Source organism: Cnephaeus nilssonii (genome assembly GCF_951640355.1).
Source record: "Cnephaeus nilssonii genome assembly, chromosome: 5".
Taxonomy (NCBI): domain Eukaryota; kingdom Metazoa; phylum Chordata; class Mammalia; order Chiroptera; family Vespertilionidae; genus Cnephaeus; species Cnephaeus nilssonii.
Window position 1 is genome coordinate 70,244,142 of NC_137076.1, and position 19,070 is coordinate 70,263,211.

The following is a 19,070-nucleotide window of genomic DNA, read 5'->3' on the forward strand; positions in this document are numbered from 1 at the left end:
AGGGAAGCAGCCAAAATGCAGACAAAGAAACATGTCAAAAATGAAAGAAAAGGAAGAAAGCAAACTACTGGATATAGAGCTCAAAACCATAGTTATAAGGTTACTCAAGTATCTTCTAGAAACCTCCAAGGGACTTAGTGAGACTTTCAAGGATCTTAGTCAGAATGCCAAAAAACAAAACAAAACAAAACAAAAAAAAGGAAAAGGACCAGTCAGAAATTAAGCATACACTGACTGAAATGAAGAATAATATACAGGGATTCAATAGTCGACCAGAGGATCCCGAGAATCAAATCGATTTGAAATATGAGGAAGCAAAAAACACCCAGAAGAGCAAAATAAAAAAAGAATCCAAAAATATGAAGATTGTGTAAGGAGCCTCTGGGACAACTTCAAGTGTGCCAACATCCAAATTATGGGGGTGCCAGAAGAAGAGCGAGAGCAAGATATTGAAAACCTATTTGAAGAAATAATGACAGAAAACTTCCCCTACCTGGTGAAAGAAAGACTTCCAAGTCCAGGAAGCACAGAGAACCCCAAACAAGGGGAACCCAAAGAGGACCACACCAAGACACATCATAATTAAAATGCCAAGGGCAAAAGACAAAGAGCAGATCTTAAAAGCAGCAAGTTACCTACAAGGGAGTACCCATACGACTGTCAGCTGATTTCTCAACAGAAACTCTGCAGGTCAGAAGGGAATGGCAAGAAATATACAAAGTGATGAACAGCAAGGACCTACAACCAAGATTACTCTGCCCAGCAAAGCTATCATTTAGAATTGAAGGTCAGATAAAAAGCTTCATAGACAAGAAAAAGCTAAAGGAATTTATCACCACCAAACCAGTATTATATGAAATGCTGAAGGGTATTCTTTAAGAAGAGGAAGAAGAAGAAAAAGATAAAGATAAAAAAATATGAACAACAAAGTGGCAACAAATACATATCTATCAACAATTGAATCTAAAAATCAAACAAATAAAAAATCTGATGAACAGAATAAACTGGTGAATGCAATAGAATTGGGGCATGGAAATGGAACAAACTGACGATTATCAGAGGATAGCGGGTGTGGGGGGCTGGAAGAGAGCAGTCAAAGATCTTATATGTATGTATGCATTACCTATGGACAGACAATAGGGTGGCAAGAGCCAGGAGTGGGGCAGGAACCAGGTGGAGGGGAGCTATGAGCGGAGGGGGGAAAAGAGGGACATATGTAATAATTTCAACAATATTTTTTTAAAAAGTTTATTTCCCAAAGACTTAGCCAATAACACTACAAAAATAAAAAGCCCTCTGACTCCTGTGATTTTATCTGTGTGTGCCCAGGTCCAGTAATAATTTCACTGTCTGTCTGAAGTACTAACAGTACCAAATCCAGAGCTCGGCGCCATGCCTCAATCTTTGGTGTAACAATGTCATAAACTCTTGGAATCTGTTCCAGTTTATTTGAAATGCCTGAATTAAAAACTCCACTATTTAGTTTACTATATTCATTCAAGATGTAAGATGAAGGTGAGCCCGAGTCTGTGGCATTTTGCAGATGATGCTGAATGAAAGTCCTGGCTTCAAATTCTGAGGAGTAATTGGCAGTATTACAAATGACAGTTGAAAGGTATTTGTGCCATCCATCTGCCAAGCATTTAAGCACAGTAGGTCTGTACAGTGCCAGAGATGAGGCCAGCCACGAGGAAGTATTATGAAGACCCCCTGCACAGATTTGGTCTCCTTTATTCAGAGGTTGCTCCATGAGAATCTGAAGATGGCTGAGACACAAAAACTCAACTGCACCTCCTCCAAGGAAGACCTTTTGCTCTTTAAGAGCATAATGCAGACGATAGGCACAAGTCCAGAACCTATCTTCTTTGGTTTGCATCTGTGCAGTGACTGGGCCAGTGAGCACTACTGTAACCAAATTAATCCCTTCCGTTTTCAACAAAATTGCCATTCTGCTGATCCCATCTCCAACATCCAAGGGACTGCTTCTCCAGAAGGTCATAGAGACACCCCTGCCCACAGAGTTTTCACTCACTTGTGTGATGTAGGACACCTGCACAGCTCCCGAGGCCTCTGCAAAAGCCTGCATCACACTGCCATTCACCGACCCAATCACCAACCGCTTAGTGTGCAAGCATTTTTCAAGTATGTGTTCGGATACGGTTCCTTGTACCAGGACAAGGTTCACATTGAACTTGATTAATACCTGTAGTACATTATTTGTCCACAGTTCTTCTGAGCTGTCTTGATGAAGCTTCTTCATGCTTTCTAACACTGTTTGAACATTTGCAGACTTGTTAAATCCCAGGTGGCGGTAATTCTCTGTGAGGTCACCCTCAATGAGAACGACCCGGAGAGGCTGATTCTGTAAGTCCTCAAGCACAGTCATACTAAACATTGATACAACAGTGACATATCCTGGACACACACAAGAAAAAGTTTCGGGTAAACCTGGTAAACAGCAAGTGAAGACTCTTGAAATGTCGAACGTAAATGGCATCGTCCAGTTGCCCTGGCACACGCTTGTGTTCTGGTGCTGCAGCCGTACAGCTCCTTCCACCAACCTCATGCTGCTGTGATCTCCGTGACTCAGACCCACCGCCAACTCTCCCAGATCACCACATCTGTAAGTCTGGGGGGCAGCTGCACCATGTTTGCTTGTCCGCTCATCACTAGCCTCCCGATTACAATGCCTACTATGGATCACTACTGACTGTCTGCAGCGGCTGTCTGCAAGCAGACTGTTTCTCCGAGTTTGAGGGGTTTGTGATGTGTTTTTATCTGCATCAACCGCAGCCTGAGGTCTAAAAAGTTTAGCTGATTTAACAGGTCTCCCAGAAAGACTGGAAGTGGTCAATGACTGAGAGGCAACATCTTTGAGATCACGCTCTTTTGGTATCAAACCAGTATCTGAAGGAATTTGTAGAAAGGGACACAAACTGACATTCAACGATTCACGTTCAGAAAATATCTTTGTGCTGTCTTTATGGTCAAAGACATCGGGGAGAGGTACTTGCAGGGAAGCGAGCTCTTCAATGCAAGAGTCCAAGCCTTCTGACATTCCCGACACGATTAAAGACATGGGGACGCCCAGGTGAAGACATTCCTCAGCAGCACTGCTCCAGGCACCGGCGAGAAACAGAAGAGTGCTGGCCCCGGTTCTGTATGTGTTATGTTGAGCTTGAACTGCCTCACTGAGCAGCTGCCCCACTGCACTGGACAAATCCAAACTTTCAAGAAGCCTTACTGTTGAACTGACTACCACACTCTCATGACTGTCTTCATCTATAATAAACTTGGATGATTTCACTGGGCCTAGGAAAGTTCTTCCTGTGTCTGCAAAGGCTGAAAGTTGCTGAAGTCCCAGGTGCCTTTTTTTGTTTATGACCCTGCGAGCCATCTCTACAAGTCATTGTCTGCAAATAAAACAAAAACTTATTGAGTGTAATTCATGGTTATAAATGCTATAAAAGAACACTAAGATATATAGTCCCTGCCTTTGAGGAGTTTCTGGTAGGTACAGTTTCCATCAAATGCGGTCCGTGCAATGATATAGTAGTATGATGATATCAGCGATAAAAGGTATGGGTGCCGGAGGAGGACCACTCCATCCCACGGGGAAGTGGGTCAGGCAGGCAGCAGGCACTGTTTCCAGAAGGCAATGCCTGAAATGAGTCTTGCAGAATAATGTGAGTCAGCAAGTTGAAGGAGGTGGTAGTAAATGCAAATATATGAGAAAAATGAAGAACAGTTAAGTAACATATACAAAATCTCACAAATAGTAAGTAGCAGGTATGGACTAAAATCCAGGCTTGTCTAATGTCAAAGTCCCATGCTATTAACTACTATACAATACTGCCCTCTGGCTGCCCCTCTATCCAGGATGACAGTAATCCACCCAGTCTTCTGTAGGATCTCCCACTTCCAAGCCTTCCTCCCTTCTCCCAAGCCTGTCATATTCTTAATATGAACGTGCTCATTTTTTTCAGGTGTCAAGAGTCTCTGCTTATGGTTTCCTTTCTATATTATGTTTAAGTCACAAGATATTGCTATATGAGTGCAAAAGTCATAAAGAATTTAGAGCAAAAGGAAAAAGACATGGGCAATTTCACACTTAGTATTTAATTTATATGAAAAAAGGTTTTCCATAGGAAGCATGAAATTATTTCAACTAATCTGCAAGCAAAAATTGATATCAAAATACATATTCACGCAATCTGTCTCAACATTTGAAGAATCCAAGTTTCAGTAATTTTTTTTAAAAAGTCTTAGCATTTCTAAGTTTAGAAGAGCTCCTAAATTATTTTGAGGTGATTACAACTTGCTATAATTAACATAAAATAAAAACTCAAAAGAATTCCTCATCTTCTAAGAGGTTGAAACAGGAAAAGATGGTAAAGGGGACAGTGAGATAGATAATTTCAAAGATGCAAAGTACCTCTGGCAACTTTTCTTGACAGTGAACTGACACAATGTGATTATGTTCTGCGAGGCATCAGCACATGCTTTCCACAAACAGCTTTCCATTTCATCACTGAGATCCCTAACAACTTCACATGCCAGCTTGGTGTTTCTTTAACTTCCTGAGTGTGCAAGAAGAGCAGCTGGCTCCAAGTACTTCTCTGGGATTCTCACACCAAAAGAAGCTCTCTTGTCCTAAAATTGTGTCTAGTCTTATCTGAGGCTTAGAATACTAAGACATGGTTTTCAGGAGTGGCATTTTTTTAAAAAGTATTATTTTCTGACAGGTGTAATTACCTTTTTTTCTTCATGTCAAAACCAACAGTTTGCCTGGTTCCAGTCTATTCTCTATACAACAGTCTGGTGATATCACTCCACTAGTTCAAAACCTCCCATTTGGAAGACACAGGAGAGTCCCTTTTAAAAACAAACTCAGATCTTTTCACTCCTCTGCCCAAAATCTTGCAAAGCCTTCCCACTATACTGGCGTGAAAGTCAAAGTAGTTATAATCTATAATAATAAAAGTGTAATATGCTAATTAGACTGGACATCCTTCTTGATGACCTTCCGGAGGAAGCTGGGGCTGCGAGGGTGGATGCGGCCACGGCAGGGGTTGAGGCAGCTGCGGCAGCGGTGGTAGTGGTGGGGGTTGGGGGGCCGAGCCTCTGGCACAAATTTCGTGCATCTGGCCTCTACTGTCCTAATAATGTGCACTCCTCCCTTCTGTCTTTGTTTTTTATTCCTCTACCACCCTGACCACTCTGTTCCCACCTTCCTTCTGTTCCTAAACACTTGCAAGTGCTTCTGTTCTCCTTGTTCCGGAATGTTCTTTCCCAAGGAATCTATGGCCTCAACTTATTTACTTATTACTTATTGACTATCTCCCTCTGCTGGACTATCTCCCTCTAACTCCCAGGAGGGCAATCCTAGTCACTGAAGTATTCCACACACCCAGGATATTGTCTGACTGTTGATGAGTGAATGATTTTCACCATATTTACTATCTTAAATGTAAGTACAAATCTGAAACAAGATTAGACATGCTGCTGTCAGTATTCCTGCACCACAAGGGTAAGGTTTAGCACCTTCGGAGTGGACATGATTTGTATGTGGTGCCTTAGTTGAGGCCCTTTGATTGCTTCCAAACAACTTGGTTCTTCGAATTTCCATTGAAAAGCACAAATGTAATCCGGTCCCTCCTCTGCCTAAAAATGTCCGCTTATCTTAGAAAATAACGTCGATCCCCTAGCTCTACAAAGGTGTCCGACCATCTGACCTCACTCTAATTTATAAGACTCGTCTTCAAACTCCCCTTATGATCCCCAAGATGTTGCCACACTAGAATACATCTTTATTTTCATTTTCCCATTTGCTAGACTCTGATTTGAATACCCTACCCTTTCTTTACCTTGGCAAATGCTGTGTATCTTTCATGACCCAAGAAAAATGCCACATTTTTAAAACAGCCCCTCCAATGCCCCAGGGAGGGTTAGTGCCTCCTTCCTGTGCTCCTAAAGCACTTTCTACACAAATCTACCAAAGCGCTTAGCATCTGGGCTTACATACTGTATTTTTCTCTGTGCAATCTCTGCCACCAATCTGTGGGTTCCTTACTTTTATTCATCTTTATACTCTACACCTGGTTCCTTCGAAGCTCGCCAGATAGTTGGCATCCTACATAAGATGTAGAAAGCATTAAATATGGTTAATTTTTAAAAATTGATGAGAGAGCCGAAACCGGTTTGGCTCAGTGGATAGAGCGTCGGCCTTCGGACTGGAAGGTCCCGGGTTCGATTCCGGTCAAGGGCATGTGCCTTCGTTGCGGGCACATCCCCAGTAGGGGGTGTGCAGGAGGCAGCTGATCGATGTTTCTCTCTCATCGATGTTTCTAACTCTCTATCCCTCTCCCTTCCTCTGTGGAAAATCAATAAAATATATTTAAAAAAATTGATGAGAGAGAGAGAGAGAGAGAGAGAGAGAGAGAGAGAGAGAGAGAGAGAGAAACATGGATAGGTTGCCTCATGCACCCGGACCTGGGGTGGACCCATAACCTAGATATGTGCCCTGACGGGAATCAAACCCGAAGCCTTTACTGATCATCGGGTCACCTGTGTCCCATTAGAGTGTGGATCTAGGCGGGATGTGGCTGGACCACCGGCCAAATCTTGGGGGTCAGCCAAGATTTAGAATGACTGGGGCTGAGTGTGGGTATAGAAGTCAGAGAGCGATCCTGGTGGGAGCGAAGCCCTCCCTGCAAATACTAGCACACCCTGCAACCCAGGTACAACCCCAGTCCTCCGCAGGGGGCTCCAGGGCATCCGGGACCCTCGCTGCCCCCAACCCCGCTCCCTCAGGCCGCGCCGCCGCCCCACGCCCCTCACCTTGGGGCCCACCACGCCGGACTCCCTGCGAACAAGGGAGGAGGAAAGTGGCCAACGACCCAGCCCCAGGCCCCGCGGCGGCTGAGGAAGGTCCGGCGGTGCATCCTCTCCGCCTCTCCACATCCGGCCGGGGGTGAACCAAAGCTGGACCAAGGCTCCGGGCCTAGCGGGCCCTCCATTCTCACCCCTTCTCTGTGCAAAGCGCAGGAAAAGCAAACACGGGCTCCCCACGACTCCACCAAAACTCGGCAGTCGCTGGAAGCACCTCGCTACTAACCTCGCTCTGTTCTCCAGCCCCACGGGGGTGCTCCAGGCCCGCTTTCTACGGTCAGACAGGCTCTGAGGGGCGCAGGGACGCCAAAGCGCGCCGGCGACGACGACCCCCGCCCCGCACGCAGTTTGCGCATGTGCGAAAGGGGCCGACCGGCTGGGCCTGGTCGCTAAGAAACCAGCTGGAAAGGCCGCTAAACGCTAGACGAGAAAGACAGAGTAACGCTATTGGTAGATAGCAGATAGGGGGCTGGCTTCAGGGCCTTCTCTTCTGGCCATTGGGTGACATGGCTGTCAATCATTAGGGCCAAGCCTGAGTGGGCGGGGCTGCCTGAGGTTAGCGACCGCGGCCTTAGCAACGGCTTGGGAGCAGAGGAGGCTACTGGTGGACTGCGGGCTGGGCTGGGTGGAGGCGGCCGGGGCTCCCGGCTGAGGGCGCCGGAGGGGGACATGGTGAGTGTGCAGCTGCAACCTCCTGCTGGGGCTGGGGCTGGAGAAGGGGCTGAGGTTCCTCCCCGGAGCAAGGAAGGAATTTTGTTTGGCTCATGAAATGTATCATTCTCCTCCTTTTCGTGACCCTCGAGTGTCAAATAGAAACCCTTCTCGCTGCTCAATAAGCGCATTGTCCGCGGCTCTAGGGAAGAAGAGTGGTTCTTCGATTCATTTTCCCTCATCAGCCCCATCAAGCGTGAATACCTCCAGTCTAAGACAGGTTCCCTGTCTAGCCAGAAAGGAGTTAGGTACACAGAATAAGATGCTAAAAACAGCTGGAGGGCCTGGGCCTCCAGAAAAGTCCTGAACTCTGAATAAGGAACTGACCGGGGACCAAGGAGCTCGGCCACTGCCTGAAGCTCGGGATCCAAGGCTGCCAGGCCGGTGACCTGCAGCCCGGGGCCGGGAAGCAGCGCGCGCGAAGCCGGCCACTGGGGGCGCAGGACGCGGAGTCCTGCTTCCTACCCAAAGCTGGGGAGGAGATGCCGAAATACGGCTGCAGGAGGGGCCCACGCCAACCTCGCTTGCCAGTAGAAAATGGCAAATAGCAGGAAGATGACCCCTCCACACACACAGACACCTTCCCTGAACACTGATAATTGGCCCGACATGTATTCTTACCCAGATCCCTGCAGTAGTTTTTCACCCGGAAAATGTAGTTTATTCATTTCTCAGCCTGTGCAATATAGGAAAGTATGCTAGAAGGTGGAAAAGAGTATTATGTTCCAATCAAGCATATCCCACAAAATAAGTTTTATGATAAGACATTTAGGCATAATAGAAGTAAAGATGACTTCAACAGTGCTTTTCAGGTACCTCAAGTAGGGCCGATTGCATTCCAGCATAGCTACCCCTCTAGCATGCCTTCCTTTGCCCCTTCTCCTTCGCTAAAGGCACTAATTTGAAGGAAAACCCTAATTGGACCTAACTTAAAAAAGAACCAGGCTTTCCACCAACATATTAACAACTAAAGCAAAAATGTTAGCAAAGGGAAAAGGGGAGAATTGTTGAGGTTCATTATACAGTAGGAAAGAGGGTACTTGACTACGATCATTATATTTAGTTAGTTCACCAATTTCATCAATTATTCTGGTTCTGGTAACTTTTCCGGTTGCATAGCTTATCTTTCACTCACATCTGTATTTCTTACAGGCATCCAACTGCCGCACAAGTTCGGACCAATGGAAGAAAAAAGCAGCAAAAATTGAACTAAATGAAACTCAGAAACAAGAAATTAAAGAGGCCTTTGATTTATTTGATATTGATGGGTCTGGAACCATAGATGTAAAAGAATTGAAGGTTCTAAAATTATTTCTAATTCTACAACATTTTAAAAAAAGATATAATTTATTCATGCCAATCTTGTAAGTCTTTAACAGTAGCCATCTGAAAGCTCGATATAAAGTCCCTTCAATGCAGACACCTATCTCCCTTTTCAGTGCAGACATCCGCCTCACACTGGCAAAGAAATATCTTGTTAAGCATTTTATTCCTGTTTTATAAAGAACCCATGGGCGTGGACGGCAGTGTGGCGATTTCGGGGGAGGGAGGTGGAAGCGGGCATAGAGGGGATAAATGGTGATGGGGGAAATATATGCTGACCTTACTCTCTAGGTTTATATCTTGTCCATGGGGGGCGGGGGGAGAGGCAGGAGAGAGAGAGAGAGAGAGAGAGAGAGAGAGAGAGAGAGAGAGAGAGAATCTAGCAATTAAGGTAATTTTAAAGCTAGGAATGAAATCATGGCATATAATTTATTTGCTTACTATTTCAGATTGCTATGCGGGCCTTGGGATTTGAACCAAAGAAAGAAGAAGTTAAAAAATTGATAGCTGAAATCGACAAAGAACGAACTGGCACCATTAGTTTTGAAGATTTTTTTGCCATAATGAGTGTAAAAATGGTATAGTAGTGATTGTGTTTTTCAAAGAAATACAATGAGAGGTTTCATAGAAGAATTTAAGGATGGTTGGGGTTTAGACAGGAAGGGCAAGATTAAATATGCTTTCAGGGTAGTGACATGAAGACCATCCAGTGTGGAGAAGATTTTTGTTAGGAAATAATAGGGTATATGGGTGGATAGAATGGGGCCAGCAATGCGGAGTCTGGAATTCCACGAACATTTACCGAGTGCCTGTGTTTGGCAGGCACTATTCTGGGAACACTTCTAGTTTTCTTGGAGCTCACAGTTTTGTAATGGATCTTAGTTACTGGTCACCAAGAAATACATCCTCTTTACCGCCCTGTGCCTCTTCCACTTCCTTAGACTCTGAGTGTAAATACCTAGAGGGCAGATGTGAGTGCATTGGCACAATTTTAAAAGGCAGAGCAGTAAGTAAAGTCAGAGCTCAGCTACCTGGTACGTTGCTGCTCTGCACCTCAAAGACCTGTAAGTCCAGCTTCATAGGAAAATAAGTGAAAGACTAATCACATTTAGCTGTTTCTGTTTCTAAAGAGTGAAAAAGATGAAAAGGAGGAACTGTTGAAGGCTTTCAAATTATTTGATGATGATGCTACTGGAACCATAACATTAAACAATATCAAGAGGGTTGCTAAGGAACTAGGGGAAACTTTAACAGATGATGAACTTCAGGTAAATTTTATTTATTTTTGTAACTATAATTTACATGTATAATTATATACAACCAGTGGCCTGGTGCATGAAATTTATGCACATTAAAAGGGAATTAATTAGAGGAAATATTTTAATATTGCTATTTGCCCTTTCTCTATAATGGAAGTGTCAGAGATGAAAGAAAATTAGTAAAATGTATATGAAAATCTCCCTCCTGTCACAGAGTCTGGGGCGCGCCGCGAGACCCAGAGTCAAGCCCCCGCCCACCCGAGTGTGCCTTGAAATCGCACAAGACCCAGACCCGGCCAGTCCTACCCCCGTCAAGCCCTGGAGGGTGGGGGGGCGCAGCCTCAGGTCCCCCAGCCCTGGTGCCTGGGCGAGGGGTGCGGCCTCAGGTCCCCAGGCCTGGCCTCAGGTGCCCCGGCCCCAGCACAAGGGCATAAGGGCACAAGGGCGCAAGGGCGTGATGACCATTTGCATATTAGCTCTTTATTATATAGGATTATTTACATATTAGAATTTAAATGCCTTACCTAATTGTACTCATAAATACATTTAAAGTAAAATTTTGAGTATACATTTGAATATTCATTTGTATCATTCATTTTTAATAGAGTTCACAAATATTTATGTTTTGTTTTACAGGAAATGCTGGATGAAGCTGATCATGATGGGGATGGAGAAATAAATGAGGATGAATTTTTGAGAATGATGCAAAAGACCAGTCTTTATTAATACTGTTTTTGTTCCTTTTAAAAGTTAACAAATTTGTTATTTGTTATACAGTTCCATAATATCTGAATATTCACTTTCAATTTGCAGTTTATATGCACAAATTGGTCTCTTGATATCTAAACCATGTGAGAAGTTACATGTTTCTCCAAATATGTTGTTAAATCTACAACATCAAGAACAAAGTGTAATGACTTCCTTGAATCATGAATCCAAGAATAGTATCAATTCCAACTGCTATTTTTAGAGCCTAGGTCCAAAGACTTATAAATTTTTTAAGTTTAATGAACTTGGCCGCACATGCAAAGGCATTTGGCAACAAAGTCATTACTTTCCCTATTATTTTGTGTGTGTGTCTGCAACTCTTTAAAAACTGTTGAAAATTTTCTTTTTTGGCAGTTATTCAGATATGTATAATATTAAATAAAACTGTCTGGTAACTATGTTATTTGCTACTCTTCTTCCTATAAAGAAATTTAAAGCAGTACTTATATCATTCAGACTTCCCTATTGGTTTGACCCTAAAAGTTAGCATTTATTTAATATCCTAGGACATGGATTTTAGCTGTTATCTAGTTAGTATATTACAACTTGTAAGCTGATAGTATTAGCTCTGACTATATAAGAGAAAATGAAAGTTCAGAGAACTTACATTTAAAAATTGCTCAAGTACCCACAGACACTAAATAAAATATGGATTCTAAATTCTGTGTCTTTGCCCTGGCTGGTTAGCAGCAGCATCCTCATACGCCAAGGTTGTAGGCTTGATCCCAGGTCAGGACACATACAAGAATCAACCAATGAATTCACAAGTAGAACAACAAATCGATGTGTGTGTCTCTCTCCCTTCCTCTCTTTGAAATCAATAAAAATAGAAATTATCTTTATTTCCATGATGCTGCTTCCCCATGGATAAAAACTCGCAGGATAAGTATATTTTCTAGTTCATTTAATTCTGTACCTTGCCATTTAACTGTCTTTGTTTCTATGAAAGAGCCAATCTGTTGGGAAAGGCAGTCCCTAGCACAAAGTCTTTTGCCCCCGACTGGGCCGCATGACAATGGGCCTTGGGCCTGGAACACCTCCTTATGGAGAGAGTCTTCACAGCTGTGCTGGACTTGTGGCCTTGTCTGAGAACCTCGCTCCCTAGTTCAGACTCAATGTGCACTTCCTTGTTCTGCTTAACCATGTGTCACGTGGCATCTGGCAGGCCCCCTGCTGTAACTGTCCCCTTCAGAAAGAGGTCTACACAACCAGAGGGGTGCGGTGCGTGCCGGCCATTTGCCCTGTGTGGGCTCTGGGAGGGACCGTGGCCCAGTTAAGCTCACTGCTGAAACTGATCTCCCACTGTCCCTTCTCCGTAGGACTAAACTCTGCTTCCTCCTGTCCTTGGCTGCGTTTGTTTTCCTTGGCAACTCTGACACCAAGCTGCTGGGCAGGAGTGCTGAGACTTCTGAGCCTGATCCTGATCATAGCTGATGGATGCCACTTGTGGGACACACACTCTTCCTAAGCCCAACTAATGCTCTTTGGAGCAAGAAAGGCTTGTAGAAAATGCAATTTTAATTGCCTCACCTGAAAACAAACAAAAACAAAAACAAAACCACCACATGGCAGAGGCCATGAACAGACACTATTCCCAAGAAAGCATGGAAATGGCCCACAGATAAATGAAAGGATGCTCAGCATCACTATAAGGGAAATGCAAGTCAGAATCCCAATGAGATACGACCTCACAACTGTTGAATGGCTGTTGTGGACAAGACAAAAATAAGTGCTGGAGGGCACGTGCAGAAAGGGCAGCCGCACTCCAAGGGTGGGATGTAATATTTCCGTATCTGACGGAAAGCCCAGGGCATATGTCCTGACCCTCCGACCCCATCCTCCTGACTTGAACTCACATTTCAGTCTTTGCGGCGCTGTGCAGCTATGTAATTAAGCTTTTGCTCAGCTCTCTGTTCTCTCAGATGCTGTTTTCTGCTAGGTCTTTCCGAGTCTCATCCTGAACACCTGGAACTCAGGAGTTGGCATGATGGGGGAGCAAGGGACTTGGACCATACTTTTCACTTCACTCAAATCCCTGCTCTCTATAAAATTTCCTCCCAAGTTCTAGACACTTTGGCTGCCCTTCAATTCCAACCTGTTTCTAGTGCATAGATGTATTTGGTTTGGATAGAAGAGGTTGGATTCAAATCTTTCTATCTCATTTTTATTCACAGATCACTGTGACCGTTACCAAGTGCTTGTTGTATGTTAGGCACTGCTCTCCCTCCTTCACATGGATTTTCTTATTAAGTTCTATGCCTACTGGATATTGTTTTTTTTTTAAAATATATTGTATTGATTTTTTACAGAGAGGAAGAGAGAGGGATAGAGAGTTAGAAACATTGATGAGAGAGAAACATTGATCAGCTGCCTCTTGCACACCCCCTACTGGGGATGTGCCTGCAACCAAGGTACATGCCCCCGCCAGAATCGAACCTGGGACCCTTGAGTCCGCAGGCCGACGCTCTATCCACTGAGCCAAACCGGTTTCGGCCCTACTGGATACTGTTATCAGCATTCTGATTTTACAGATGAGGACAGAGGGTTTAAGTGACCAATTCATCATCACATGGACAGTCAATGGCTCATCTGGACACTGTGAGGCCTGCCGTTCCTCCTCAATCCCCGGGCTCTCAACCCCTGCTCGGCTCTCATCACTCCTGTCCAGGTGTTATCCTCACACGGGAGAGGCGACAGCCCATATTCTTATGGGCAGAGAAGCAGGAAAGTGAATCTTTCTTGATCAGAAAAGTGAGTGAAGTCAGATGTAAGGAAAGTGATAAATCTGGAGAAGTGAAATCAAAGAAAAAGTTAACAGTCTTTGTAATTAGTCTTTGTAAATTAAATAGCAGAGAGTCAGACAGTCAAGATGAGCAAATAACTTGTAAGATCAGAGATTATAGTGATAAAAGTTATTACTTGTTATTTTATAATGGGCATTGCCTCCCAAAATCATTGTCCCTTGCTTTCTTGGTGATGGCTCATTTTAACCAGAAAGATTTAAGTATAAGTTTAAATATTTGGTAAATGAATGTAATAGGGAAGTACAAGTCTAACATTCAGAATGTTACCCACTGGAATCAGTGGGTTGATCACAGGAGATGGAGCATGGAGGTCACACCACTAGAGGGCGTTGAGGGCTTGCCTCAGTTTGGTGAGTGAAGGTGTGCTCTGATTTATGCTTATTTAATCGACATAAATTAGTTGAAGGATTTTTAAAAAGATCAAAGTTAAAGATGTCATTTGTCAAGCATAACTTGAAAAAAATTACAGAAATTGTATTATTCTTAAATCCCCTTCCTTGGTAACTAATTAGTTATGTTAATGAAAAGTCAAAAATTTCACTTAAACCAAACTGACACTATTAAAAATGTAAGCCATGGAATTATCAGGGAGGAAATACATTATTTGAAGATTTTGGAGAGGGTGAATATGTATGCTTTTTATTTAGCATACCTATGTATGGTTTGAATTTTTATGAACATAAATTTTATAATTTAAATAAAAGAAGTAAAAAATTCAAATGCTTTTAAAAACTAGGTTAAGAAGCTACTATAAAAATAAATTAGTAATATAAGTCCAAGTTTATTTTATATAATCTGCCTGAATATTTATAAATATGGTGCCCAAGTGATACTAATAAGCATTCTACAATACTACATCAAAAAGGAAGGAAGGGTGTTGATTACACTGTATACTTAGCATCTTTTGAATAGAAAGTCACATTTGGGCTCTGAAGTCTTCAAAAATGAAGACTTATTTAATTTGTTCAAGCTCCAATACACAAGTTTTGTTGAGAATGGAACAGTTGTGTGTGTGTGTGTTTTTTTTTTTCACTTAACAAAAGAGTTAATAACACAAATCTATAGACTCAGTTTGGGGGAAAGTAACATATCCAAAAGAATTAACTATGTGTAAACAAAGGAACACCCATGATCAAAATGGTGTTCACGCACTTAACACTCATTTAAGGTCCTTTAAATGAGTGTTAAGCGAGTGAAAACATACATAGGTACACTGTGTTACATTATTTCTTTCTGTCTTTTTATTAGATATATGTAAGTACCTTTTACTTCTCTTGGAAATACATCGTGGCTAAATAAAATAACAAACCATATAAGAATTACAAAATTAAAAAAACCTATAAATGTGAGTAGCAACCCCCATACTATTCCTTAGTGAACACCCTGAACTGCCGTGTCCTGAGGAGTGTTCAGTGGTTCAATGGTGAGATGCAAGAAGCGCCATGGCCTTTGTGTTCTCACTCTAATTCAATCAAAAAGGCCCTCTTCCTGCCCAGAGGCCTAGTTACAGCATCCCTCCCACCAACCGGCATGGAACATCATAGAGGCATCTGGCCAGAGGACACAGGGCACACAAACATGTCGTCCAGCATGTGGAGAGCAGGGATTGTTTCAGGAATACTCTTATGAAGATAGTATTTTAAATGAATTTGAACAATTAGCCAAGCAGGAGGCTGAGGCTTTTTTTTTTCTTCAAAGAGAGAAGGACTCTGATGATGAAAGCCACAGATGAGAATACTCTGGGATGCGCTGTAGAGGATCAGCACAACCCAGAAAGAGTAAGGATAGAGAGCATTTTCTTACCTATGGCTAGCTTAGCATGTAGTGTGTGCACCACCACCCAACTGTGTATTTTTGGTAAATATGTAGCATGGAATAATGTATAAGTTGTATTTTATTGTTATTCCTTAAAATAAGTTCAGTCCTCCTCCTTAAGTCCTGTTATTTACCTACTTCTTCATGAAATGTAGGTTAAAAAATTTCATCAGGTGTTTGAAGGGGGTTGACACTACCTAATTAATGCTGCAAAATTCTTTACCCCAACCATGTGAAACATGATAAAGAGCATGTGTGAAACATGCTTGTGTTTGTCTGGCTTAGTTAGTCATTGTAGCAATAAAAGTTAATCATAATGTCCTTGAATATTTCCTACCCATGGTTTCCATGTTATTCATGGAATCCTCATGCCATCCATTTTTCAAAAATGCAACTATTTGGATTAATTTGGAAATTGAGCATAAATAACTACTAATTCTCCTGCGGTACATCTATGTTGAACAGTATTAAAAATCTATCTTACAAAGAAGAGTAATGTCCTAATTAAAATATTTCAGCCAAAATTCATTATAATCAGTAAAACCTTCATTTTAAAGCTTCTGCCAACTTCTCAATTGTTTCAGAAAATTTCTAGATCAGTAGTCTTATTTTCTTATATCCTTTTTTTCAAAAGTTGAAAATCTGAGCTCTCCCCAGTAGGGCTGATGCCTGTGAGTAAGTAAAACAGGTAACCCATCAACTGTGGAAATGATTTGCGGGACAGGGGAGGTCTGATGGGTTCAAAGTGCTCTTCAGCAGTTGGACATGATTTGGATTATTTCAGGCTTAGATGATAAAGTTGGAGACATTGTCTCTATTGCACATACAGAACACGATATGGAAACAGACAGAAAACTAGTTTCTAATCCTCAGGTCACTGTTTAACTAGATTGGACACTTTGGCCGAGTCACCTAAACTTCTCTGGGCTTCCTATCACGGTGTATACGAAAGGATCTGTCTGAAAAGCACTGTTGTACTGCTGAAAACCCGGATGACACGAAAAAACAACTATTTATGAAATATGTGGAACCTACAGAAAATAATGTAACAGGCGCCATGCCTTTACCAGGCAGACTTAAAGGATGCAAGCAATTTGCTGACATTGGCACAAATCTCATTTCTTATTAAGAAATAAAACATGTTCAGATAGAGCAAAAGTTCCTCTCTTGCCTATCATTTTCCCCTCTCTTCTCAGAAGTAGTTGGTGAGTATCATTTCCAGGCAACTGTCTGTACTTTTACACACAGTTGTGTATCCCTAAGATTTAAGACTCTTGTTTCAGGTGTATAAATATCCTTTTACAGCTTGATTTTTTTTTTACTTGACATTATATTTTTGAGATTTATTTACATTGATACATGTTAATATAGGTTCATTTCAACTGCTCTATAGAATTCTGTTATGTAAATGGTTTATTTCTCTACAGGAAGTTAGACTGGTCTCATATTTTTACTATTAGGAACAACACTATGATGAACATCCTTACATTTCCCTCATACACCTGTATAAGGTCTTTCCTAGGTTAGCCACTGTCTTAGCTCAGGCTGCCATAACAAAATACCCTAGACCAGGTGGTTTAAACGTGTACGTTTATTTTCTCACAGTTCTAGAAGCTACCTGTCCGAGACCAGGTGCCCGCATCCTCAGGTTCTGGTACGCGTTCTGCTCTCCTCCTGGCTTGTACACGGTCACCTATTAGCTATGTCCACCTGGCAGGAAGAGGGAGAACGCCCTCCCTATCTCTTCTTATCCTATGGATTCGGGATCCCATCCTTACAGCCTCATTTAACCTTAATTACCTACTAAAGATCCATCTGCAGATACAGTCACATAAATTTGGGGGTGGGGGGTACCATTCAGTCAGTCTATAGCAGTCACCTCATAGTGAAATTGGTGGGTTGTATAAAATCTGCATCTTCAACTTTTTTACATATTTCCACATTGATCTCCAAAGTGGTGATAATTTACACGCCCAACAGCAAGTATATAGGTGCTAGAATATTTTTAACTAGAAGAACTTTAAGTTCCCAAATGGAAGATAGAGGGTGTAATCCTTTCAAATGGCAACTCCTTTTCCCCATCCCACCAATGTCGGGAAAGTCTTCCAAATACTGTCTAAATATTGGCAGCTGCCAGTCAGTTCTTCCACTGCAGCCATGTGTGGAGACCGCAGACCTGCTCAGCCCAATAGCACTCACTAGAGGCCAATGACGTGGATAGACCAGCAGTCGCCAACCGGTGGTCCGCGGACCACTGGTGGCCTGTGAGGTCCGAAAAGTTGGCAACCACTGGACTAGACTACCCGATGGGTTCAGAGTGACTGCTTGAGTTCTTGCCCAGAGAAACCAGGTCTCTTTTGCTGGGAACAAATGACACAAATCAAGCTTCAAGTCCGTTGCAGTTGAGACCCCCAGGCTCCATATCTTCTCTGGTCCACTTGTGAAAAGCCAGTGTTCTTTGACACTGTGATTTTTCCCCCCCAAATAGGATATTTAACTTTCCTTTAAAATGGTTTAAACGGCACCCGCGTGCCTCCCTCTCATTCCCTCTGTCCCTGCCTGTGCCCTCACTTAGCATTTTGCTTCCCCAGCACTAAGGACCTCATGTTCCCTGTGTTAACCGAGCCCTCCCCAGGCAAACACAGGGAAGCTTCATTCGCCCTCCGGGCCACCTGTCTGTGAACCGAGCAGAGTCTGATTAGAGAAAGAGATGGTTTCTTCTGTCTCGATCATGTAGACAGTGTATGAATCAAAAGGGATTTCTCAGAGTGAGTTAAACAATCTACTTTCCCATATGTGTCACCATTTTTCTGGAAACTTTTACTTATCAGGTAAAGTTATAGTTAGAGAGGTTCTCCGACAGCTTAATCATGTTCTTCGCTGGATCCCACAGTGAAGCCAGGAGGCGGAGAGTCTGCCCCTCTCATTTCCGTGGCAGCAGTCTAAGGGCCAAATATAGGACCATTGTTTCGCTGGTCCCGACAGAAGAAGAAGGAACTGAGTGGTGAGGAAAACCCCTGTTAGTCAGAAATTTTTCTTTAGGAGGTCAAGACCTTTGAAAAAATTAATGGAAAAGTACCAAACAGTACTTTTCTTTATCTACATATTTTTTTAATGCTGCGTTTTTCTTAACTAGGGAATTTTACATCTGTGTGTCATCATGAATCCGTTTTCCCTTCGCTGTCCCTTGCTCCTTCTTTCTGTGTCTGTCAGTCTGTCCATTCTCGTTCTTTCCACTGAAATATGATGCCTCTCAACCCAGCAGGAACTGGAAAAATATTTTTAAAACATAATCCATGCAACCAGTTATAAATAATTCCACCACCTGGGTGGCTCTCCAAGCAATGGACCAACACACACCTGCCGGGCAGTGCTGCCGGGGCCCTGCGTCCCTGGGGACAGGAGGTCCTCGGGGCCAGGTCAGCACGCGGCGGGTGATGGTTTTCCAGTTCCTCCCGTCTCAGTTCTTTATCACTTAATCTCAAAGACTGGATTTTTA

The 19,070-nt window shown here is 42.9% G+C and overlaps 2 protein-coding genes across 3 annotated transcripts in view; one reads left to right on the forward strand and one right to left on the reverse strand.

The window, feature by feature from the left end:
- The window catches only part of BBS12 (Bardet-Biedl syndrome 12), a gene marked incomplete at its 3' end in the record, with an annotated part of 28,280 nt that extends 21,036 nt beyond the window's left edge, over positions 1 to 7,244 (reverse strand). The window contains exons 1-2 of one of the 2 annotated variants that reach the window (XM_079772367.1): positions 7,118 to 7,230; positions 1,277 to 3,413 (exon numbers count right to left, since the gene is read on the reverse strand). In XM_079772367.1, the coding sequence (XP_079628493.1) occupies positions 1,277 to 3,397 (2,121 nt within the window). In that variant the 5' untranslated portion in view covers positions 3,398 to 3,413; positions 7,118 to 7,230. Of the gene's footprint in view, positions 1 to 1,276; positions 3,414 to 7,117 lie in introns of those variants that run through there. The other variant, XR_013813581.1, reaches the window with a different exon arrangement.
- Positions 7,245 to 7,461: 217 nt separating this feature from the next.
- Positions 7,462 to 11,133, forward strand: LOC307099165 (centrin-4). Its single transcript, XM_079770365.1, has 5 exons — positions 7,462 to 7,563; positions 8,755 to 8,901; positions 9,375 to 9,503; positions 10,056 to 10,193; positions 10,821 to 11,133. Exons 1-5 carry the CDS (start codon positions 7,561 to 7,563, stop codon positions 10,908 to 10,910), a joined length of 507 nt encoding a protein of 168 aa, XP_079626491.1. The 5' UTR covers positions 7,462 to 7,560; the 3' UTR covers positions 10,911 to 11,133.
- Positions 11,134 to 19,070: the final 7,937 nt, after the last annotated feature.